Source organism: Mustela nivalis, assembly GCF_964662115.1.
Source record: "Mustela nivalis genome assembly, chromosome: 9".
Lineage (NCBI taxonomy): Eukaryota > Metazoa > Chordata > Mammalia > Carnivora > Mustelidae > Mustela > Mustela nivalis.
In genome coordinates, this window is record NC_139028.1 from 91,200,480 (window position 1) to 91,224,846 (window position 24,367).

Sequence of the window (24,367 nt, forward strand, 5' to 3'; positions counted from 1 at the left end):
AGGATGTCCCCAGATGTTCTCATCCTTACAAAATGGAGGCCTTTTCCTGCTGAGTTACACAGAGCTTGCCCGCGCTGAGTGTGGGGTCAGGGGTGCATGCACAGGCCAGCTGAGGCCGGGAGGGGTTTGCGGAGCTGAGGCCCTGGCACGTCACTGAGGTCTGTCCCCCACATCATCCGTCCCTCCCCGCCCCCCAGCAGACCTGGTGCTCTACTGTTTAGAGCTTCCCATGAGGGGCTCTGTGTGGGGCTTCCATACAGCCCTGTGGACAGCCCTGCGGTGTCCACACTGGCTCTTGGGTCGGTACCCTCAGAGCTGGTACCAGCTGTGAGTCCCTGGGCTCACTCATTTGTGCCCATAACTCCTACTGTACAGAGGGTTTAAGCCCAGAACAAAGGCCTCACAGGAAACCTACCAGCAGGAGGACTCCCCACAGATACTCCAGGAGAGCCCAAGGGCTCTGGAAAAATCAAGGTGCTCATTTTTTTAACTTAAGGATTTCAGTGTTATTAATTCTTTTAAAGTAGTTAATACCTTCCCCTATTTCACAAATCAAAAGGGACAGAAGGATATCTAATGAAAAGTTTCTCTTCCCGTTCTGTCCCACAGCTCCCTGGTTCTGGGTTCTTGCGTGCTACCCCAGCGGGATTGCGGATACTCGTAAGGCAGTTTCAGGATTGTTTCAGCACACAGACGCTAGCAAGAAGTTGGGTTTGGGGTTGTTAGCGCTGGTATAGTCTGAGCCCTTCCCTTCCCAGTGTTCTTTCTAGTAGAGAGAGGGGGGCTCCTGAGTCACGTGTCCGCAGCCTGGAAGGCTGAGTGAGGGCAGGGAAGAGTCCTAGACTTTCTCTTTGAACATGACAGTCCGCGCACTGACTCAGATCACGACTCTTACCAGGGCTCGGGCTCTTCCTTGGCCTGAGCCGAGTGGATGTGCACTTCGCTTACCGGCGCTCTCCTCCCTGCCTTCTCCCTTCTCTTCTGTACTCAAGCTCCTTCCAGCTGAAGGACGCCCTGACTACCATCGGGGAGAAGGTCTGCCTGGAGGTGAGCAGCTGCCTGGCCCTGTGCGGGCTCAGCCCCTTCACCACGGAAAAGGAGGCCGTGCTCAAGGGCCAGATCCAGGCTGTCGCCAGTCCCGACGACCCCATCCGCAGGATCATGGGTACGTTTGTGAGGGGAGGACGGGCAGCAGGGATGTGCCCTTGGAGGGACTGGCAGACCGGCCCGTCTGAAGAAACCTAGAAGGTTTTGGTAGCTTATGAGTGCTGATGAGTGAGGAGAGAGTGAGTCATCGCCATGGCGAGGGCAACCCAGAGTTCGGGACAAGTGACAGGGCAGCTGTCATTGCTCTAAGGCCTCTGACTTTGGAATCACAGGCTTTGTTCAGAACCCTGCTCCAGCACTGTGAGGTAACAAAAAATAGAAGTATTGGTCTCTGCACACCCCCGCCCCCTTTCTAGCTCCGAGCTCCTAAAATTCTTAGAGTTTCCTAAGTGATAAGAGCACTAAGAGTATCTTTTGTTCTAAGACTGGTCTTTGACCTGGATCCTGACATAGAACTCTTAAATCCTTTGGAATTTCCTGGGTGATAGGAGTGTCTTTTGTTTTAATGAGGCAACTCTGCGTGGGCTCTGAAAAACCAAGCCAGGATTAGAAGCCTGGAATTTTCAGCCTCCTCCACCCCCCTCCAAGAGAGGAGAGAAGCACTGGAAATGCCCTTGATGAAGCTGCCATAAACATCCCAGAAGTACAGGGTTCGGGGAGCGTCTGGGTTCTGCACGTAATAGGAGGGTGCTGTACCCCCACCTCCACCTACCCTCAGGACTCTGTGTCTTTTGTTCTGGTTTTCATGTGTATCCAAATCCTTTATTGTGTAATAAGTGAGTAAACAGAGATGTTACCCTGAGTGCTGTGAGCTGTTCTAGCCAATAATCAATATCCAAAGGGGGAGGAGGTCATGGGACCCTCCAGTTTGTAGCTGGAGGGACTGGCGGACGGGGGGGGGGGGGGGGGGGGGGAGACCTACTGCTTGCGGTTGGTTGGCTTCTGAAATGGGGGCGGGGTGTAGCCTCCTGGGACTGAGCCCCTGGCCTCCGGGGTGTGACACTCCCTCCACGTAGTGTCAGAACGGGAGTACAGCAGTGGGACACTCTGCTGCCATTGCAGAGTAACACTGGGTGGGGGAAGCCCCTGCCCTCGGCGCGCTGCCGTGATGTGCTCAGACGTGCTCAGGATGTGCCGTGAGAGGGGGGAGAGCAGGGCTTTTCCTCAAGAGCTCCCGTGCTGTGGCCCAAGCGGTGACCCAATGCCTGAGGCTCTTCATCTCTAAAAGACAATACCGACAGCCCTGTGCGGTTGCTGGGAGGACCACAGGGCATTAGGTGCATAAAGCACTTACCAGAATAACCCCAGCCCCTCACAAGTACTTGCTAGAGAGGAGCTGCTGGCAAATAGCTTTCTGTGCTGGCTGTTACTCTTCCTCATCCCAGCCATAGCACTAGGGAAAATTCTGTTCACTGGTTGATCAAAGAATACAGTGTTCCTAATTTGGGGGTGCCTGGCTGGCTCAGAGCACGTGACTCTTGATCTTGGGGTTGTGAGTTCAAGCCCCACGTTGGGTAGAGAGATTACTTAAAAATTAAAACAAATTTTTTTTCATCTAGGGGTGTCTGGGTGGCTCAGTCTGTTAAGTGTCAGACTCTTGATTTCAGCTCAGGTCATGATCTCAGGGTTGTGGGATAGAGCCCCGAGTTGGGCCCCGCACCCAGCACAGGAGACTGCTTGAGATGCTGTCTGTCCGCTCCCTCTGCCTTCCCCGCCCTTGCACTTGCTCACTCACTCTCTCAAATCTCTAAAACATCTCAAATAAATATCTAAAACATTTTTTTCATCTACTTTTAAGAACTATTTCTCTTTAGTATAACTTAAATTTGAAGTCGTTCTTTAGCTACTTTATGAAAGTGAATAGGCGTGCAGCGGAGCAACAGTGGATTGTTAGCAGGCTTCAAGCTAAAGCTGAGTGATCCGCGGTTACTGGATTTCAGGTTGGACAGAGGCTGAACCAGTGACCCGAGTCTCCTCTAACTCAGTGACTTCCTTTCTATCCTTAAGTAATATTTTACGGAAAAAGTTCCAGGGATCGACAGTTTTTTCCAAATCACTTCACCCCAGCCCTGCATCGCTCCCAGTGTCATCTGTGGGTCACTCAGGAGGAGCCTCTTGCAGAGAGAAGGACCGTCAGGATTAGCGTTAGTGACCGCGGTAGAGAGGCACGGAAGGCGGTGAGCAGTGCACGGGCTAACCCGTGGCTCCGTGTCCTGCCGTGCTGGGCTTGAGTAACAGCTCATCGCAGACCTGGGGCTAAAAACCAGTCCTGGGGTCGGGATGCTGTGAGCATCTCCAGTTCTGCGTGAGGCTTCGAGCTCTGAGAACCTTAGAAAACCAAACTAACTTGGGGGCAGGGGTGAGGGGACCCATCCGGTCTACAGTTGCTCTGTCACTGTGTATTGGGGTCCGAAGGGTGAAGGCCATGTGCACCAGGGAGGGTCCCGCAGGGCAAGTGGAAGGCGTGCGGTTTGAAAGAACCTGATGAATATAGACAACCCTGTTGCTTTTCTGAGAAAATCTGCGAGAAGCATGGCTTGGTGCTCTCTCAGCTGATGAGGACAGTGCAGAAGCGGCCTGGAGAGGAGGGGCTTACAAAGCGTCAGCCTGTGTTGTTCCTCAGAGTAGTACAAGTTCGCAGATGCCCGCAGCTCTGTGGCCTGCCCCTGGAGGCGTTACAGAGGGAAGTTCACGTCGCTTACATGTGGGCTTGGTGGGAAAAGCTCACAAACCCATGATGCTGGAATCTTCTTTTTTTCTCTTTTCATTTTTGAACTTGTAATTCCTGCTTTACCTCCCCCCCCCCCGCCCCATTTCTTATGTGCTCTTCAGCAGTGGCTCATGGTGGCCTCGGGGTGTCTTTCTCCTCAGCCTGTCAACACTGCAGTCTCCTTTTATTGATTCATACATTCATTCTTCCTTTCTGAATGGATTTTGAGCTTCTCCTGGGGCTGGGTCTCCTGCCAGCTTTGTGCTGTGGGGTGGGGGGGTGTGGGGTGCGGGGGGCGTGCTTCTACCTAACGGTCTAGAGCAGGAAGGGAAATGTTCTAAAGGGGCTGAGTGTTGGAAGTGCACGTGCTGTGGTCCACACCTGGTCCACGGGGTGGGCAGGGGAGACGTCCCTGGAAAAGGGATGTCTAAGCTAAACACGGAAGCATAATCCGAAGTTTGCAAAGTCACCCTGAACCAGAAGCAACCAGCTGCCTTCTTTTCTGTCACAGATTCCCGAATCCTGATCTTCTTAGAAAGCTACCTTGCCTCGGGTCATCAGAAGCCACTGCCCACGGTACCTGGGGGATTGGGTCCAGTTCAGAAAGAGCTGGAGGAAGTTGCTATTAAATTTGTCCGCCTGGTCAACTATAACAAGATGGTCTTCAGTCCCTACTACGACGCCATCCTCAGTAAGATCCTTGTGCGATCCTGACGCGCCTGCGCTCTTCGGCGGCGGCGGTATTAGCCTCTCCATACAGAATACCTATTCTCGACTCTCGTGTTGCTTTGGAAAATGGCTATTTAGTACATTTCTGTGTAACAGCCCTGGTTCCAAAGGGAAGAATACTGTGTATCACTGTTGAAAAGGGTTGTTGAAAAAGGCCCTGAATTCCAGTTTGAAGGTTTGTATTTATGAGTGCAAGTTTACAAATCAAGAAGCTTCTTGTTCTCTTACATTTGAGGGGGCACTCCGCTTTTAGACGGTTGACAGCCGCGTGTCTGCACCCGACTCTGGCCTGATTACAGCTGCCTGGTCTTTCCCGGGGGGCTGGGGCTTCTGTTCCACCATCTGGGTAGTTTTCCTTTCAGACACCCAAGACGATCTGCCAGCCACCGAGAATGAGAGACCAAGCCATGACGGTGTTGAGACTTTGCCCCCTGCCTGGCACCGACCCTCACTCTTCCCCCCTGCCTGGCACCGACCCTCACTCTTCCCTGCTCCCTGGCACCACCCCTCGCCCCCCCCCCCAGCTGTTTTGTGTTGGAAGGGCTATACAAGGCTTACTGCCTCCCTGTACCCCTTTGATTGCTTTCTCCTTGCCTGGCCTAGCCAGAGCTCCAGAGCCCTTTTGTTCTAGAGGGGAGTTAATTGATTTTAGAAAGCTTATTCTTTTATACAGAATTATTTCTGAGCCTGGATGATAGCAGTTATGACTTCTGGGATCTAGAGAGAGGAAATTCTTTGACTTTTAAGCTTTGAAAGTTAAGGAGGAAATATTTTTATAAACCGTATATATGTTGGTGTAATTTAAAAGACACTGGAGTTTTTACTGAAAAATTCGCTGATACAATACACAGATGTATTGATTGGATTTGAATTTCAGAAATAGATTTAAAGTGTTTTCAGATAAAACCGCATAGTGTAAGCTCACTTATTTCTGGGATAAAGGAAGTCCTAGAAAATCCCTGTTTTGGGAGCAGTATTTTTTGAGGAACTTAAGTGACTGGAATTCCTGACATACCCATCCTGTGGCTGAAAGGGTGACTGGGCTCTCACAGATGACCCACTCTGTTAGAATAAAAAGTAAAAGGTATGTGTATGTGTGAGTGTGTGTACGTGTGTGTTTTAGACAGGGACACTCTATCAGAAGCAGAGCCATGAAGTTGGATGTGAACTCCCAAGTCCAGGAACAGCACAAGACAAAATAATGCAGGGAATCCCTCAAAATGGTGGGGGCTGCGGTGGGGCCGGAGGCAGGCGTGGTGGCCTCCTGCCAGAGGAACGTTCGCTCTGTGACTATCGAGTGGTACTGAGCTTCAGGAGAGGGTACGCTTGTGCTCGGTGGGGGGTGGGGGGGAAGACTGTGATTGCTCCAAATCTATGTTACAAACTATGTTCTAATAGTATTTTCTACTTGCAGTCAGAAAAGTATGCTGCGTTATTTGGTCAGAAGTCCTATAAAGTTTATACTCAAGGACAAATCTTCCCTGGTTTCATTGGAAGTGAATAGAAGTTCAATAAGTAGAACTTTAAAAGGACAAAATCACGTCTTTTATAGTGTGTCTTCAAATGAGGTCGCTTCTGGAATTTTTTCTGGAGCTGAGGTTGCTCTGTGGCAGCCATACTTGTTGGTCATGGGGGCCCCCCCATCCCCCAGGCTGAGAAGCCCGAGCGCGCTTTAAGTAGGCTCCATGCCCAACACGGGGCTTGAACTCATGACCCGGGGTTCAGGAGTCACATGCTCTACTGACTGAGCCTCCAGCCTGTTGCAGCCCTCCCCCCAGCACTCTTTCACTCTCTTGCCTGCCTCAGCCTCTGAGTGTTTGGCGTCTTGTCCTGCCTCAGTTGAGGATGAAGGGGAGGAGCTTTACCCTTCATCCTTGAGTGAAGGGGTGGGTGGATGACCACTTCCTGTAGTCATTCTTCCTAAATCTTTAAAGTTCTTTTTTTTGCTGCCTTTTCTAAGGGTTCGCTTTTTACCAGATTTCCCGCCTCCCACCATGGGTTCCTAAATTCACAGAGTTAAGTTTGTACCATTTGAAATCTTGATGCATATTTTACAGGGACCCGCACAGACTCTCCTCTCCCCGCACCCCCCCACCCCTACCTCAATGTCCACGGGCAGAGTTCTCCAGGTGGCAAAGCCAAGAATGAAGGAAGCAAAGTTCAGAATCACAATATTCATACTGAATTTTGTTGTTCTTTGAAGATAAGTGAGTTACTTCCTGGAATCTCATAGGATTATCACCAAGGGCCAGGAAACTTCATTTGGTCCCTCAGGAAATGTTTGTTGAGCATCTCCTTATAATCCACACACCACCACCCCTCCCCCCAGCTCTCCCTCCAAGATACGTATCCTTTGGAGCAGAAATTATCCTTCAGAATTGAACTGGTTCTATATAATGTATTCTGACTGGATTTGACGTGATTTTCTACCTAACAGGTTTGTGGAAACAAGCGTGTTTTAGGAAAGTGCTGGGTTTATTTGGCGGTAGTGCTTTACTGTGGATAGAACCAAGCACTTTGAGAGTCCGGTTCATCATTGCAGTGTGTTCGATTGATCTGATGCTCTCACGGATGAATGAACGTCTAGAGTAGTAACTGCTACTTTGTTAGCTCTCGGTTGGGTGGATGGATTCTCAGCCTAGGTGTTTTTTGAAAATCTCATTACATTTATTTTATTTATTTTTTTTAAAGATTTATTTATTTATTTGACAGAGATCACAAATAGAGAGGCAGGCGGGGCTGGGGGGGGGGAGCAGGCTCCCTGCTGAGCAGAGAGCCCTATGCAGGGCTCGATCCTAGGACCCTGAGATCATGACCTGAGCCGAAGGCAGAGGCTTAATCCACTGAACCACCCAGGTGCCCCTGAAAATCTCATTACATTTAAAGCAAGCTATACAACTCGATTGTGTATGTAAACATATAACCCGACTGAAAGTATACTTCAGCTAAGGATATCTTACTGATTGAACGCAGTAAACAGGTGCGTAAGAGCTTTTTTTCTCGGAAGAAAAGTTATGAGTAAGTCTGACACAGCAGGCTTATAACATGCAGATACTGGCTGACGATTGATGGGTTATTTAGCAGTTCTGTTTTTGGGGAGGTGCTTATGTTCATTTCTCTAAAACCGCACGATTCCCGGGAATCAAGAGGTATTGGTGCACCACCTTTCCTGCTGAGTTACAAAGGGAAGAGGTATTTGCTCTTTGATGTCCGGGGATTTTTGGCATGCTCTGGTTTCTGTGTAGAACGTTTGCATTAATTTTCATTTTGAGGCCGGGTGGTAGAGTGCAGAGACTGGGAGCTGCCAGGAAACCAGAGTTCTGACCCCATTTCTGTTACATACTAACTAGAGCAAATCAGGACCTATTTCCCGCACATGTAAAACGAACGGAATAGACTTGATCGTTAAACTGCTTTCCAGTCCTGACATTCTATGATGTGTCTCAGGGGAGTTTAAGTACACTGCAGTAGGATCGTGCACAAAGCTCCTGATTGAGGGGACTGTCTGGGTTGGAGTCTCTCCTCTGTTGCCTTCTTACTAGTTGTGTGATATTGGGCCAGTCATTGTCCCTCGGGCCCCTGCATTTTCATGTGTAAAATGGGGAAACGACTCACTCACACTTCCTGTGAGGATTACACTTGAGAATGGATATTAGAATGCTTTGTACGGGGAAGGGACTGTGAATTGCCTTGTTAACAACCGAGGAGAGCATATAACCCTCTCCACGTAGGTGTACTCGTGTCTGTGCCTCGCTGACGGAAGGATTTCCTCCTGTCCTGGGATTTGTGCTTTTCTTCCGTCAACTCTTCTGTACTAAAGCTGGTCTTCCCGCTGCTCTTCTCCCTACTTCCATTGCCACCCACCGATTCCTCCCCACTCTCTCCTCTGTATTATTTGAACTGAACGATCGCATGAGTGAACAAATGAAGGACAGCAGAGGATCGGCTATGAAACTCCTATTTAAAGGCAGTTATCTCACTGAAAACATCATCTAAATAAAGAACCACAATGATGTTTGCAATTGTGTCTTAATATTGGATTTTGTATTCTAGAACTATTTCGTTTGTAGTGCTCAAGACAACTTCATGGGATGGAGGAAGAGATAGTCTAAGTGCAATAAGCTCTTTTAATTTGTCAGATGCTCACTGATCCCTTCCGAAAAAGCTAGAGCCTTGGAAAGTAAGTGGAACCTAAACAGGCAGGATTTAGTTGTTCTCAGCCCTGCTGGAGGTTTCTGTTTCTATTGCCTTCAGAACCTAAGAACTAGGACTCAACGTGTAGGCCTGGTTTAGGTTTGAAATCAGATGGGTCTGATGTTAGTAGCACTAGCCACATCTCACCATTTTTATGTTTTTTTCTGAACTAAACACCAAGAATGGTTTAAGAGTAACTTCTGACTTAAAGAGCAACCCCAGAACTGAAGAAGCACCTTCAATTCCATTGTTTTCATTCCTGCCGCCTCTGCTTTCTGAAGTACTGTCTTCGTCATGCTCAAAGCAGAACTCTGGTCAGGGTTCAGGGAGGAAAATTTAGAAAATGGATGAATTGTTTTTCTTGGCTTTTATTCCCAAAGCTTGGTAAGCTGACCCTTTTGTCGAATATGTAAGATTTTACTTAGATCAGGAACATGGTACCGGAGTTTTGTTACTTTGTATAAATGATCTCACAGGACTTCTGAAATTTTTATTAAATAGAACTTCACTTAAAAAATAGTAAGTAGAACTTCACTTGCTGAGTGTCAGGTAAGAGGACTACCAGCATTAAGGAAGTTTGCTTTGGGAAATGAAATATTGTAAAAAATGTATGAACATGGTAACTATGCTTTCACTGTCGTATAAATGAACTCTTGGTTTTACGTGCTAAACACAGGCCAATAGAGGGTTATAAAATTACCAAATAAATTTATAATTATTGAGCAAGGTTAATATGCTGACAAAAGCATGTCTTTTCACTCTTTTCTAATGGTACAAATTTGGTTGTTGAGTTTTACATTTACTTAGTAGCTACTACCTTTTACTTTCCTAGGAGTGGCAACACAGATAAAACCTCTCATGTGAAATTCAGTGCTAGAGGCTAGAGTTTGATTTTGTTCAGGAAGGACTGAGTCTTTTCATCTTACTGGGTTCTAGAATTCTCTAGAAAATGTCCTTGCTTTTATAAAAAGGAAAAATATGGATATCTTTTGGAAATTTCTGGGTCTAGCACTGTGGACACAGGAGAGTTCCTGGACAAGTAGGACTGGCTGTATGAGCATCCACACATTAGAGTTCCAAAAGTCAATGCAGATTTCTAACACCATGCTGCTTGATCAACTGTATCTACAAAGGGAATGATCAAAGACGCAGAATCACGTTAAAATCTAAACATTCATATATATATAGCAGAACATTAGAAAATGGTTTCTCTTAACAAATAATCCTTTTTGTGTTTATAGATCAAACGACATTCAGGAAAAAAACATCTTAGAAATTAATGGAATAGGAATACTTATAATGCCCCATTGGCTGCTCAGTGGTACTTTTCATCAAGGTCGGCGTGCGTGTGTTTTCTTTTTATTACGATGCTAAAAAAAAAATCATTTTTCATGCATTCACATAGTTTTGTTTTGTCGTTCATGCAGACATTACAGGCCTTTGAAGCCATTTGTCTTTAAATCACTCCCCAAAGTAGCTGGGTGATGGACATTGGGGAGGGTGTGTGCTATGGTGAGTGCTGTGAATTGTGTAAGACTGATCAATCAGGTCTCTGCCCTGAAAGAAATATGTTACATTATAAGTTAATAATAATTAGAAACAAAACAAAGAAAACCCAGAAACACTACCCAAAGATAGCACTTCAGGAGAGTCTGCACCTCTGTATTTTAATTCCTGGGAAGTTATTTGGTACTACTTGTATCTTTCAGATTGTTTTGATGACAACCATATTAATAAAAAGCTACACAGCTTAAAAGCAATACTTGAGAGGATAATACAATCTGAATTAGAGCCAGCTGACTTTGTTTATAGGATAAAATTTTAGCCTTAATGGGCAAAATACAGGAGACACATGCTTTGAATTACGACAATATTACCTGGCTACATATAAGCTTATGCAAGAAAAAGATTCCAGATAACGTCTTTTCCATTAAAAGCAAGAGTTTTGTAGAAGTATTTGAAGCTGATTTTAAAATGCATTTAATCACTTTATTTTAAAAAAGATTTTATTTATTTGACAGATCACAAGTAGGCAGAGAGAGAGAGGAAGCAGGCTCCCTGCTGAGCAGAGAGCCCGATGTGGGGCTCGATCCCAGGACCCTGGGATCATGACCTGAGCTGAAGGCAGAGGCTGTAACCCACTGAGCCACCCAGGTGCCCCTATTTAATAATTTTTGAATTCAAATTCTAAATTGCATACCCGATTTTTAAGTTTCTTTATAACTGTAATACTCTCACTTTTTTCCCCCCTTCCTTTTAGCTTTTATTCTGAATCACAGCCCTTAGGCTCAACTAGTTCTGTGTCTCATAGTTTTTCTAGAAATAAGTCAAGAGGAGGTAATGTTGCTAACAAAGCATGAAACCAAATTCTTAGGACTTAGAATTTAAAGCTATCTGCGCGTAGCTCCTGAAGAACATGTTCTTGAGCATGGAGTACCTTCTGAAGTACTTTTGTGAGAACAAGACAGTGGGTGGTGAAAGGAATTCCCACACATTGCTTTTAAAAGACATGAAAGGTAATATATCTGCCTCAGACTGGGGGAAAGAACAGTCATATTTGAGGATTTCTAAATGTTTAATTTGTCTCTTAAAATCAGATCCCTCTGTTTACAGTTAGCACTGAGGCCAGGAGAGGACAAGTAGGTAAGTGTACATAGATTAAATACAAGATGACCTTTCTTTGTATTGGCATTTATTTTTAAAAGGTATTGGCTGAATAAGTAGCTATTTTAAATAAATTCTGAATGGAAGCAGCAGGAGGCATGACATTTTTGAGATCCTTTTATTTTTTTAAAGGATTGTTTTAAAATTTTAAACTACAAAACCGGTTCCATACATTCTGCCATAAATAAAAACAAACGATAAGGCAGGACTCTACATCAGCAAACAGAACTGTTTTCAGAAAATGTGATAAAATGCTTTACAATCATAAGCCATCCAGTTTTTAAAATAAAACTGTTGAAAACTCACAAATCTTCAAGTGGCACATACAAGACACCCTTGAAGAGGGAACAAAATGTGGTTCTGCCGTTTTGTGCTGTTCTCACATTTTTGAAAACCTAGTTTTGCTTAGAGCACAGATCTGTTCCATATTCTAAAATTCACACAGGTTGGTTGGTTTTTTTTCTCGAGAACCATATGATAGAGGCACCAATGACAATACAACTTTGTTTCCAAGAACCTTGTAACAAAGCATTGTCTCTTTTAAACATATGACTTAAGAGGCAAAAACGGAATCCTGGAGTTTCTTCCAGAGGCTGGTTGGAGCCCGCCTCACCGAATTCGCTTCTGCTGCCGCGCTCTGTAGATGTCATGAACGGGAGGAACGACGGCGCCCTTTTCTTCGTCGTCGTCGGAATCTTCGTTGGGCCTCTTGACCGCTTTGGTGAGTACGGCGTTGCTCTCCACCGGGCCGTTGCCCTCCACCGCCAGCTCCGGGGCGCCGCCCGTGATGATCCGCACGGCCTCCTCGACAGCTGCGCAAACCACACGGAAAGGCCTGTTGGGGGCGCCGCAGAGTCCGCTCTGGGGAGAGACTCTGCAGGCGCTACCTGACACGTTTGCGGTTGGTTTCAGAACCTGCTGCTGGCAGAGCAAGGGAGGGTAGTAGTGATGCTACATAATTAGAGGAAAAGACAAAAGCGGCTCTTACAAGGACTTTCAGAAGCCCAGGGTCCTAGTGCGTGTTCCCATGAATAGAAAAGACCTGCTTTTGTGATGTTTTACTCAGTGGGATTAGATGTGAAGGAGCCTCTCTGTACCAAAGAGGGGTTGATCACTCTGAGGCTTCAGGGTACAGCAAGATGGCTAGCTGAATCTGGAAACTTCAGGAGCAAAGAATAAGGGTCTCCTGCCTAGAATACGGCCCTAAAGCGGGGCCTTCATCACTTACTATTTGGTATCTTGCATCTTCGGAAAATTTCCATCAGTTCATCCACTTGTACAAAAGGACCCTATTTTGACACAAATAAATTTTAATCCCCAATAACTGACAAGTTAAAATCACACGACTTTACATTTTCCGTAAGACAAGAAAAAGCACACAAGTATTATAACCCACAGAGCAAGTATTATCAAGAAAATAATAGTAAACAAACCTGGAAGCAGATGGGAGGAGGGAGAAGTTTCATTAGAACGACGGCTGCAGGCGGCACTGGGAAAACGCCCCCGGGAACAGGGTGCAAGCCGGGTGCTGCGACACAAGGAGAAGGAATCAGACAGGAGGGAAGAATTTCTACACAGGGCTAAAATAAATCAGAAGTAATCTATATAGAGAGTTCTAGGTCTGTGTTGCTTTGTTCTGAACATTTTAAATTGCCTTTCGTGCTTCACATGTTTGACGAGCTCAAGTGGAGGAGAGAGCGCCCTCTCACCCCCACGGCCGCTGGGAGGCAGAAAAGCAAACAATCCAGGGGTGGGACGTCAGTCAGTTTTTGTCAAAGACCATTTCTAAGCCTCGTAAGTCATGTGTGCGGCAATCCTGTTTAAAGTCGGTTACTCAACAGCATGTTTAATCATAAGGGCCTTGTGTTCAAATAGGATCGAGAGGCGCTACTACCCATTAGTAAGTGTAAGTAATACCAGACAGCATCGCTGGAGTGAGTGTCCAGTTGTACGGGTAGTTTGCAGGGAGCAGCATTTCTGCCCAAACTGGTTGCTGGAATCTGAATTGTTGAGGGTATTTTTGTTTTTAAGGACATTCTTAACTCAGTTTGCGGCAAAGATTACAGCTAAGTCACTTGTCATAGTGACCCTGAGTCTAATAATTAACCTGCAATGGAAAGGTCACATCAGTCCCCCCCACCTCTGGATTTGAACCAACACACAGAGGTCTCAGTACTGGGTCTAAAAGTCATGGCTTACGTGCTAAATGTCGTGGCTGAAATGGAATCATCTGCTGAGTGTCTGGTTTAGGGTACTCTGGTTTTCTATCCACTTCATCTTTCAGAACAGGCACTATAGAAGGAGCTACCACTGGGTCTGGAATGATAGCTGCTAGCTTAGCACGGGAGACATCCTGAAAATGCAGAACAGAAGAATCCTAAACCTGAAAAAGGGACTTGAATATAATTGTGCAACTCTACAATCTTGAGGATACACTGAGAATAACTGGGTTCAAACCACAGGAAGAGAACTGAGAGGGAACAGAACAGAGAAGTTCCTCTGCTGCAGGCACTGGTGTCAGTCAGCCTGTCCAGAGCCCCTTTTGCCACCACAGAGGTAGAAGAACATCTCACTTTCTCAGAATCTGCTCATATGCCACCTCATGGTGGCAAATCTGAAGAAGTAGGCCCATTGCGGATGGCTTGTTCGCTCTTCCCACTCACATTTTATACACATGGGAATATATTTAATTCTCCCCCCCCCAATAAAAAAAGTTGAAATAGAAATAGAAGATGGAGAATTCATATTTAAGAAGTTCAACTCAGAAATAGAGCTCTATTTTCATTAATTTCCATTTTCACCTTGGCAAAGTTAAAATAGTCCTTGCTAATAGGTGGTCTTAAAGGTCTTTTGCTTTTCATTGAGAAGTTAAACTAGAAACTAAATTTCCTGATCCCTGAGCAGTCAGAGTAGTTATAGAATAGGAAGCTGGCACTGGCACAGAACTAGGGCTTCCACCAGTGAAAAGGTCTGAAGCTTCAATTATGGGTCATTTTCCCCATTTAAATCTGGTTCATACACCAAACCAGCGAGACACAGGCCAGAAGAGGCTCCTGAGGAGAATGATGGTCAAGAGTATCCTAATGCTGGTTGGGTCCCTAAAGGGACCCAATCTAGGATCTGTGGTTATAGCTTCCCTTTGGACTTCCATCTTGCTCTTTGTTTTCATGACACAGGAAAAATCAAGAAATGATAGAACAATGTTTTTCTCAGCAAGGGCTATTTCTGGAGCTGCATAAACATTAATCTTAGCCTGAACAGGTTCAGGGGCCAGATTTCTTATGATTCTGTTGTCTATATAGATGAGTTCCATTTCCAGTTAAGCTAATTTCCCCAAGAACCCTCTGAAGTACTATGTTAAAAATACAAAAATCCCCTCGGGAACTTTATGGACTTTTAACAAGTTGTGAGGTTTCTTCATTATACCTACTGAAGCTACATTTGGTTTAAGATCTGTCAAAACATGTTCATCAGTTTTAAGAACTATTAGAAAAAACAATACCTAAAATGACATTGTTTCTTCCTTTCACAATACCTTCATGTGCCAAGCAGACAAAAGATACAGGGCACTGGCGATTTCAGGGGAAGGCTGAAATTGTTAAACCTCACTCTATTATTTTGTTCAGTACTTTTGATACTTAACGTTTCATAAACTCAAGGAAAAGCCCTGAACTTTTTCCCCATTTTCTGAAAAATCTATTCTAAAACTAATTTCTAGTTCAGAATTTGCTTTAAATGGATGTGTATTCATAAACTATTCTAAGACATGGGGCAAGTAGGGCTACTACATATCTCTTGATCCCAAGTACATACCTTATAACCAAGTGCTTTTAGTTCACTTGCAGAGCAAGGATATAAGTCCATGAACTTATATCTATCCACCAGTAAAGCTGTTTCTTTGCCTTCATACTCTTCTTTGAATGCTGTAAACCGTCTTTTCTCCACTTTGAGTATGCTAGCTAGATCACCAATGTTACTTTCAAAAGCTAGAAATCGGGCCCAGATTTCTCTGTAATAAATACAATCAGTACTTAATTATTCTAGGTTTGGAATAGGGAGTCCATTCACAAAAAAAGCCTGAAGTTCCCTCATCCCCCCTGCTTTTTTTTTTTTAAAGATTTTATTTATTTATTTGACAGACAGAGATCACAAGTAGGCAGAGAGGCAGGCAGAGAGAGAGAGAGAGGAGGAAGCAGGTTCCCTGCAGAGCAGAGAGCCCGATGTGCGGCTCGATCCCAGGACCTTGGGATCATGACCTGAGCCGAAGGCAGAGGCTTTAACCCACTGAGCCACCCAGGCGCCCCACCTCATCCCTTTTTTTAATTAGAAAAAGCTCTTTTTTTAATTATGATTTTCAAACTTAAGGACAGTATAACAAATATCTATAGACCATCATCATTACCTAGAATTCATCATTGTTAATATTTTGCCATATTGGTTTCACCTTGCTTTTGCTTAAGTACTTGAAAGTAAGTTATAGATAACACTTCATCCTGCACATTTGTGTGTTTAAGCTTTTTTTTTTTTTTTAGATTTATTTGGCACATCTTCCTATCCCCTTGTGGTAAGAGACACATTTACCTTAAAGAGGGTAAACTCTTGGTGGAAGAGCTGAAAAAGGAACATATACAGACTTCCAATTTCTCCTGAGTAATGTGGCTTCACCATTTTGTTTAGTGGCATGAATTATGTGGAATACAGTCTTCACTCAATATATGAATAAAAATATATTCTAAAATCTAACATGCTTCCTTTTGTTTTCTCATTAACATGGATTATTTGGGACATATTTGTACCTCAGAACTGTTGTTAACAGCCAGAATTAATTTTCTGAGACTCAAATGTCATTAAACACGTTTGTACTCAAGTAACACATGGAAGCCTACTGCATACCAGGAACGGGACTACTATAAAAAGCCTGTGTTGGCAGATGTTATTATTTGATGAGCTAAGATTTGGAAAGGTTATGAAATGTATCTAGGGTATCATCGGCTGAGCTGGAATTTGAACCCAAGACTCCAGAGCCTTATTATTTCCACTGTACCACTATACCATATTCCTGTTTGATAAAACTGATAGCCAAAAGCATAAACCAGGGATGTAATCTATCAAACTTTCAATATGTAAGAGTTTTTGTTCTGAACCATGGTAAAATTTTCAGAAATTTTATTTGTTTATATCAATTTCTAGGGCATTGTAAACTAGGAAGAATATTAAAATATTTAACAATAAATGGCCAACACCTCTTTCAATTCTACTCAGTATATAAACATTAAAAAAAAAAAATCTTAAACAGGTATTTGTAAATTAAGCTTCAAGAGAGAAGGGAAATTTCTTCTGAAACTTCTAAATAAACATTCACCCACAGATCACAATTCAAGTATTAAAACTGCCATCAGAACCTGACCAACAAGTTTTCCCAACAGCTTACCCAGACTTCTCAGGAGGAAGGCTTCCAGAGGTTAAGACTCGTTCAAACAAAACTCGGGTATTATTGTCCTCTAGGATACAAAAAAGATTTTAAACATTGAAAAATTAAATTTTACAATCAACAGTGTATTCACACATGCTTCATCTCGTTTAATTCTCATAAAATCCTCTGCAAAAAGGTAACTACTTCCCCAGTTTTTGTAGATGAATTAACCTCGGGTTCAAAACGAATGAGTTGGGGATGCCTGGGTGTCTCAGTCCATTAAATGGTTGCCTTTGGCTCCGGTCATGATCCCAGGGTCCTGGGATCCTGTCCTGCGTCAGGCTCCTTGCACAGTTGGGAACCTGTGCCTCTGCCTCCCTCTGCCTATCGCTCCCCATGCTTATGAGCACGTGCTGACAAAATCTTAAAAAACGATTGAGTTGATCTGGCTTACTGTTACTGAGTAACAGCTGGAACTAGAAGCCAGGTCTTTTTTTACCTGTAGTATGGCCCTCCTTCTATATGTACTGCATTTATGACAGACGATTTATAACTGGTATCTGTGTGAGATATCCAATTCGACTTTTATCTTTTTTTTTTTTTAAGATTTTATTTATTTGTGAGAGAAAAAGAGAGAGTATGAGTAGAGTGAGGAACAGAGGAAGAAGCAGACTCCCGCTGAGCAGGTAGCCCAATGTGGGACTCAGTCCCAGTACTCTGAGATCATGACCTGAGCCAAAGGCAGATGCTTAGCCTACTGAGTCACCCAGGCAGCCAACAAACATTAATTCTATAAGAGAAAATTTCTTTTTAATTAAATGCTCCACTGTTTCATTTTTTGGAGTGAAAGTCCTTTTCCAGAATATAAAATCACTCAGCTAAAATACCAAATTGTTTTTAAGTTTTATTCTTTTTTACTATATAGGTATAAAGAATGCTGTACATTTTAAAAATATCAAAGCATTGATAGATAGCGGTGATATCTAACTCATTTAAATGACACATAATTGTACACTTCTTTCTTAAACCAACTTTTACGCCATTTCTAGTCAAGAAATTACATGTACTGGACTGTGGGTAACTAGGCTAAATGAGACACATACATATGTATTCGTTATATGAATCCCTCAGCCCTGTGCCGGGTATAAGGTCGGATCTTAATATTATAGCAGGGTAGAGAAATAAAGATGGTAATAAACATAATGTTTCTTTTTGAAATCTCTCCTCTAATAGCCTCCAAGCATTTCACTTTACTACTTGGGCATCTTTGAGTTTTGGTGGCTAAATATTTGTTGTCTGTTCCTCCAGCCCTGACCCAGGAAACAAGAGATGAGCATGAACAACTCTTATTCCCAAGTCTGAATTTGTGGCTTTATCCTATTAGTGATGGGACTTCACTGATGAGGTATTAAAGATCATTCTGCAGAGTCAAAAGCATCTACCATTACTCAAATACAAATTTATGGTTGTTAGGCCACAAATATTTCCTGAGTGCCTAGTAAGTGCCGGTTCCACTGTGATGACGGAATTATAATACATTTAAGAAAAAAGAAACCCAGCAACATATTTTCAGAGAATGATATTGAGGGTTTAGTATTAATTACATAACCATTATAGATCTAAAACTTACTTACCATTCAGGTGGGAAAGATAGTCAATATAGGCCAAGACATATTCTGGAATGTCTCCATATTTCTTTAGACCCAGCTCAAAAATCTTAAAGGCAACAGATTTGTCCTGGAAGTAGAAAGGAATGTACTGATTTCTATGAAATGTCAGACAAGATACTCAAAACAATATTAAAACTATAACACCTAAGCAAGTTACATAAAGTATTAAAATGGAAATTAAAATCATATTAAGTAAAAACTGCTGCGTTCAAAACCAAGGTGTTTAATAAGGCATCAGTTAGCAGACAGTGGGGATTTGGATGATGCTCCATTTAATTTTACACAGATACACTTAGACTTCCTTTACGATACAGAGCAATTAAAACTTAAGGACAGAAACTAAGACTACCTTTTTTTTTTTAATGTATCTCAGATGAAAGAATCTATTTTACCTTTCTTTTCTTTTTTTTTTTTTTAAGATTTATTTATTTATTTATTTGACAGAGAGATCACAAGTAGACAGAGAGGCAGGCAGAGAGAGAGAGAGAGAAGCAGACTCCCCGCCGAGCAGAGAGCCCGACGCGGGACTCGATCCCAGGACCCCGAGATCATGACCCGAGCCAAAGGCAGCAGCTTAACCCACTGAGCCACCCAGGCGCCCCTCTATTTTACCTTTCTATTTTATTTCAGCACTTACCTTACTACAGTAATACTCCATGAGTGCTGCAGTAACATAGACGTGGTGGCGGGTTCTGGTATCTTCTCTTGCTTTTTTAAATATCATTCTTCCAGATTTGATACCTTCTGCTCTTCTTGCAAATTTCATATATTGGATATATACCTATGCAAAAAAAAAGGAATTTCTATTCTACAGATTAGGCAGAATGTGATCCCTGTAGCATCCAAAACAATCTCACCTTATTCTTATACTAGTATGTTTCCTGTATTGAATACCCAAGATATCAGAAAGCTAGGTTATAAGTAGTGCTCTCTTTAAGTCCACAAGCAATTTTTTCTGGTATTAAAGCTGCATGCAAATTAAATTTTTTAATGCAAATAAATTTTTAAAAATTGATACATAATTCACATACCACAAAATTCACCCTTTAGAGTGCACAATGGTTTTTAGTATATGCATGAGGTTGTACAATCATCACTACTATCTAATTCCTGAGTATGCAATTAAATTATAAGGAGGTAATAAAAGTAAAACCATTAGAAAACATTCCATTAATAAATGCCAACACCTAGAAACTCAAGATTTAATCTAACGTTTAATAGTATATGTTTAACTTTACATTTTCTTGGTTTATTGCTTTAAAAAGCCCACTAACACTATTTTCCCAAAGACCACATAATGTAACTTTACTGATAAACTATTAATGAGTCATTTTATACTAAGCACCACAGAGTGCACAATACATGATAAATATGTAATATCTGTTCAATGAACAAATGTTTCTGGACTAAGAATAGAGTCCTAATTTGCCCAGTTTTCATGTCAAACTATGTTACCCAGTTTTGATAGAGGTATGGATGAGTAGATGAATGAACTATGAGTTCCTTAAGGAGAGGGATTTTCGTCTACGGCCATACCACCCTGAACGCGCCCGATCTCGTCTGATCTCGGAAGCTAAGCAGGGTCGGGCCTGGTTAGTACTTGGATGGGAGGAGAGGGATTTTCTCTAATTTGTCATTGTACTTCTGGAATCTAGCATGGTGCACAGAACAGTTCACTAAATGAATTTTATTTATATTTATTTATTTTAATTTTATTTATTTATTTAGCAGAGAGAGACACAGCGAGAGAGAGAACACAGGCAGAGGGAGTGGATGAGGGAGAAGCAGGCTTCCCACTGAACAGGGAGCCCAATGCGGGGCTCGAGCCCAGGACCTTGGGATCATGACTGAGCCAAAGGCAGGCAGACAATGACTGAGCCAACCAGACTTTCCTAAATGAATTTTTTAAAAAATATTTTATTTGGGGTGCCTGGGTGGCTCAGTGGGTTAAGCCACTGCCTTCAGCTCAGGTCATGATCTCAGGGTCCTGGGATCGAGTCCCACATCGGGCTCTCTGCTCTGCAGAAAGCCTGCTCCCTCCTCTCTCTCTCTCTCTCTCTCTCTGCCTGCCTCTCTGCCTACTTGTGATCTTTCTCTGTCAAATAAATAAATTCTTAAAAAAAAATTTTTTTATTTATTTATTTGAGACAGGGATCACAAGTAGGCAGAGAGAGAGAGAAGGGGAAGCGGGCTCCCTGCCAAGCAGAGAGCCTGATGTGAGGCTTGATACCGGGACCCTGGGACCATGATCTGAGCTGAAGGCAGAGGCTTTAACCCACTGAGCCACCCAGGCACCCCCCTAAATGAATTTTAAAATGATGAATAAATGCAAATAATCAAAACAGTGAATCCCAATACAAATAAACCAAAAAGCAGAACAGATCTGACTTCAGGAAGAGGCTCTAGAGCTGCGCACACCCACCGGAGCCCTTGTCCTCTGGATCAAAGAGCTTCATTGCATTCTTACAGAAACTCAGGGCTTTGAAAACCACTATTATGGAGCAGAATTCAGGATATAGTGAGTTCCTGTCTAATTCCTTCCCAGAATGTTGGCTTCTCTTGTTTCCACTTATTTAAAAAGAAATATTTATTAGGCAACAATTATGTGGCATAAATGGCTTTAAACCATAATCACAAGGAAGATGTTAAGAGAAAGCACTACTGCTTCATACGGCTGCATTAAAAAAATACCTGAGGGGGTGCTTAGCTGGCTCAGTTGGTAAAGCATGTGACTCTTGATGTCAGGGCTGTGAGTCCAAGACCCACACTGGGTGTGCAGCCTACTTACGAGTGGCTCAGTGGGTTAAGCTTCTTCTGCCTTCGGCTCAGGTCATGATCTCAGGATCCTGGGATCGAGCTCTGCACTGGGCTCCAGCCCTGCACTGGGCTCTCTGCTCAGCGGGGAGCCTGCTTCCCTCTCTCTCTGCCTACTTGTGATCTCTCTCTCTCTCTCTCTCCTTCAAATAAATACATAAAATATTTAAAAATAAATTAAAGAAAATAAGAAAAGAAAGAAGAGAAGAGATCAGTAATTGACTATAAAGGGGTCACTTGAGGGAATTTCTGTGAGGTCATATAAGTGTTTTGTATCTTAATTGTGATGGTGGTCCCATGACTCAATGTTACTGGTCTGGATTCATAGAACTATACCAAAAAACCAGTGAGTTTTAATATATGTAAAGTAAAAATTTTTGTTAAAGCTGCCTACAAAGGTGTAAAGAGACATAACGTTACTCACCAAGGTTGGGTCAATATCCTCAATTGCCAGAAGTCTGTTATATATACTGTGAACTTTCTCATACTTCATGCGACTCTAGGGTGGTAGAGAAGAAGCAGATATAAGTAGATAATCACAAACAAGCTGGATTCGAGCTCTGAGGAATTTAGAGGCTGTACCCCACAATGGCACCTGCTTTGAACATAAATATATAATGAGCTGAGGACTAATAACTGTTCATTTTGCATCATCTCTACCAAAAGCAATATACCTGGCAAAGAAGCAGCCAGAAAAAAATTCAGTCCTGCAGTAAAAAATCCAATTATAAGAAAGTTCTAAATATTGTTACTAACCTCTTCATAATCTGCATATGCAAAATAAAGAAGCATATTCTTCTTTAATAAAGTGCTTATAGCTCTTTCATATATATTAGCAGCTTCATCACTAAATAATTTGGCATTATTCATATCCTAGGAGAAAAAAAAAGAAAGTTCACTCTTCAATAATTTTCATAGAGCTGAAAGAGAATGAAACAGACACTCACATATATACATATGGATACATATGCACTTCTGGATTCTAAAAAAATTCCAAAGACTTCTTAACACACAGAAGAATCATTCAAGTATTCTAAATGGCTCATCATTTTAATAGATTAAAAACAGTTCCTATATTTTAATTCTGACTAAGGTAGCCACATATAACAATGTCACTAAGCTTTATATTATAAGATTAACATTTTCAATACCTATACTTCATTACCAAAATTCAGTGTTGTATTTTTAGCAAATTATTGCTCTATTAAAACTATGAAAAGGCCAAAGATGGGGAAAGGAATACATACCCCCTTTTCTGCAAGCAGTTTACTTGACTGCTCAAGATACTGGGCAGCTTCATACCAAATATCAGGGTGATGGCCGAGTACAAGCAGGCACTGTTCATAAGCAAACATAACTAGGGAAGACATTCACAAAATATTATTTAAGAAACTATCAGTACAAGCATTATTACTAACTTAGTAGGCTAAAACAGCCCTCGATTATGAATGATTAGAAATAAAAGCTATAATGATTTCTGGCACCATTATCTACCTAAGCCCCATCCATTCATCTATCATTTATCAAATTAGTACTTATTTTTTTTTTAAAGATTTTATTTATTTATTTGACAGACAGAAATCACAAGTAGGCAGAGAGGCAGGCAGAGAGAGAGGGGGAAGCAGGCTCCCTGCAAAGCAGAGAGCCCAATGCGGGGCTCGGTCCCAAGACCGCAGGACCATGACCTGAGCTGAAGGCAGAGGCTTAACCCACTGAGCCACCCAGGCGCCCCCAAATTAGTACTTATTGAGCACAAACTGTATGCTACGGAATGTGAGAGATACTGAATGTATCAGTCACTAAGACTTCTTATACTCAAGGGGTGCCTGGGTGGCTCAATCACTGGGCATCTGCCTTCAGCTCAGGTCATGATCCCAGAGTCCTAGGATGGAGCCCGTGTCGGGCTCCCTGCTGGATGAGCCTGCTTCTTCCTCTCCCTCTGGTTGCTGCTCCCCTTGCTGTGCTCTCTCTCTGTCAAACAAATAAATAAAATCTTTAAAAAAAAAAAAGAAAGAAAGAAAAGTCTTCCTATACTCAAGGAGTCTGTCCTGTGTTGGGAAGATATCATGTAACAACTATTATGATGAGGAAAGTACAGTGTACTCTTGAACCTGCAGCAACAGAACTTTGCATAGTTAGACTCAAGAAAGGCTTCCCTAAGGAACTGACATCTAAAGCAAAACCTGAGGAAGGGAAAGAATCTGGTCAGATCAGAGAGTAAGTTGAGCTCAGAAAGGAACAGGGGACATAGTGTAGACAAAGGAAATTATCTGCAAAGGCTTACAGATAAGACAAGACTGAGGAGTTGTTTAAAGTTCCAAATTCTAGTTCTGACAGTAGCAGAGTTGTTTCTATCAGACTAACTCTCCTGAAAATAAAAATCATAAACCAAAATAACAAAAAAAAACAAAAAACCCCAAAACTATTTCAAGGCATGGGAGATTGATCAAAAGAAACTTATGGCCAAGACAGAAACCAAAAAACATTGAACCCTTAAAAAATCAGAACCACACAGGGTAAGATCCATATTTAATAAGACTTTTCCCCTCAGGGATACATTGCTGTGTGTACAGGGATAGTTAGATCTCAAGTCAAATACTGAAGTCTTATTTACTGGCTTAAGGGAAGTAACATGGCATTCTGTGCTATGAGAATAGGTAGAAAGTTAAGGGGGGAGATCTCCAGCAAAGAGAGAGTCACAGAGAATGGTACCTGAACATCTGAGCACAAATGCCCTCAAATCTTTAGTTGGCCTCTAAAATGTACTTAAACACAGAAGAATACAAAGAGCTCAAGTGGAAAGCAAAGCTGGAAGGCTAAAAGAGCTGAATAAGTTTCCTACCAGCTGCCCACTGTAATGGAGATCAAGTTTAGAATTGGAGTCCCATGAAGTTAGAGGTTCCGGGCAAACACCTTGAACTTCCCCCTCCGTCTAAGGACAAAGAGATTTACCATAAAATTAAAGGCAAATCTAAAATAGATCCATCCTAACAAGGTCTAGGTGATCTGTCAATAATTTAACTCCCTGCTAAAATAAAACTCAGTATTTTTCAGAGGAAGATGAGA

The 24,367-nt window shown here is 42.8% G+C and overlaps 2 protein-coding genes across 8 annotated transcripts in view; one reads left to right on the forward strand and one right to left on the reverse strand.

Annotated features, from left to right (window-relative positions):
* Window positions 1-9,472, forward strand: part of TCP11L1 (t-complex 11 like 1) — a 40,041-nt gene extending 30,569 nt beyond the window's left edge. For all 7 annotated transcript variants that reach the window (XM_082748915.1, XM_082748919.1, XM_082748916.1 and 4 more), the window contains 2 exons: window positions 993-1,165; window positions 4,329-9,472. In XM_082748915.1, the coding sequence (XP_082605041.1) occupies window positions 993-1,165; window positions 4,329-4,531 (376 nt within the window). In that variant the 3' untranslated portion in view covers window positions 4,532-9,472. The remainder of the gene's footprint in view (window positions 1-992; window positions 1,166-4,328) is intronic.
* A 2,036-nt stretch (window positions 9,473-11,508) lies between these two features.
* The window catches only part of CSTF3 (cleavage stimulation factor subunit 3), a 67,624-nt gene continuing 54,765 nt past the window's right edge, over window positions 11,509-24,367 (reverse strand). The window contains exons 11-21 of the mRNA XM_082748910.1: window positions 22,549-22,658; window positions 22,058-22,174; window positions 21,726-21,800; window positions 19,125-19,268; window positions 18,452-18,554; window positions 16,836-16,905; window positions 15,218-15,413; window positions 13,604-13,757; window positions 12,838-12,932; window positions 12,633-12,693; window positions 11,509-12,216 (exon numbers count right to left, since the gene is read on the reverse strand). Of these exons, the coding sequence (XP_082605036.1) occupies window positions 12,014-12,216; window positions 12,633-12,693; window positions 12,838-12,932; window positions 13,604-13,757; window positions 15,218-15,413; window positions 16,836-16,905; window positions 18,452-18,554; window positions 19,125-19,268; window positions 21,726-21,800; window positions 22,058-22,174; window positions 22,549-22,658 (1,328 nt within the window). The 3' untranslated portion in view covers window positions 11,509-12,013. The remainder of the gene's footprint in view (window positions 12,217-12,632; window positions 12,694-12,837; window positions 12,933-13,603; window positions 13,758-15,217; window positions 15,414-16,835; window positions 16,906-18,451; window positions 18,555-19,124; window positions 19,269-21,725; window positions 21,801-22,057; window positions 22,175-22,548; window positions 22,659-24,367) is intronic.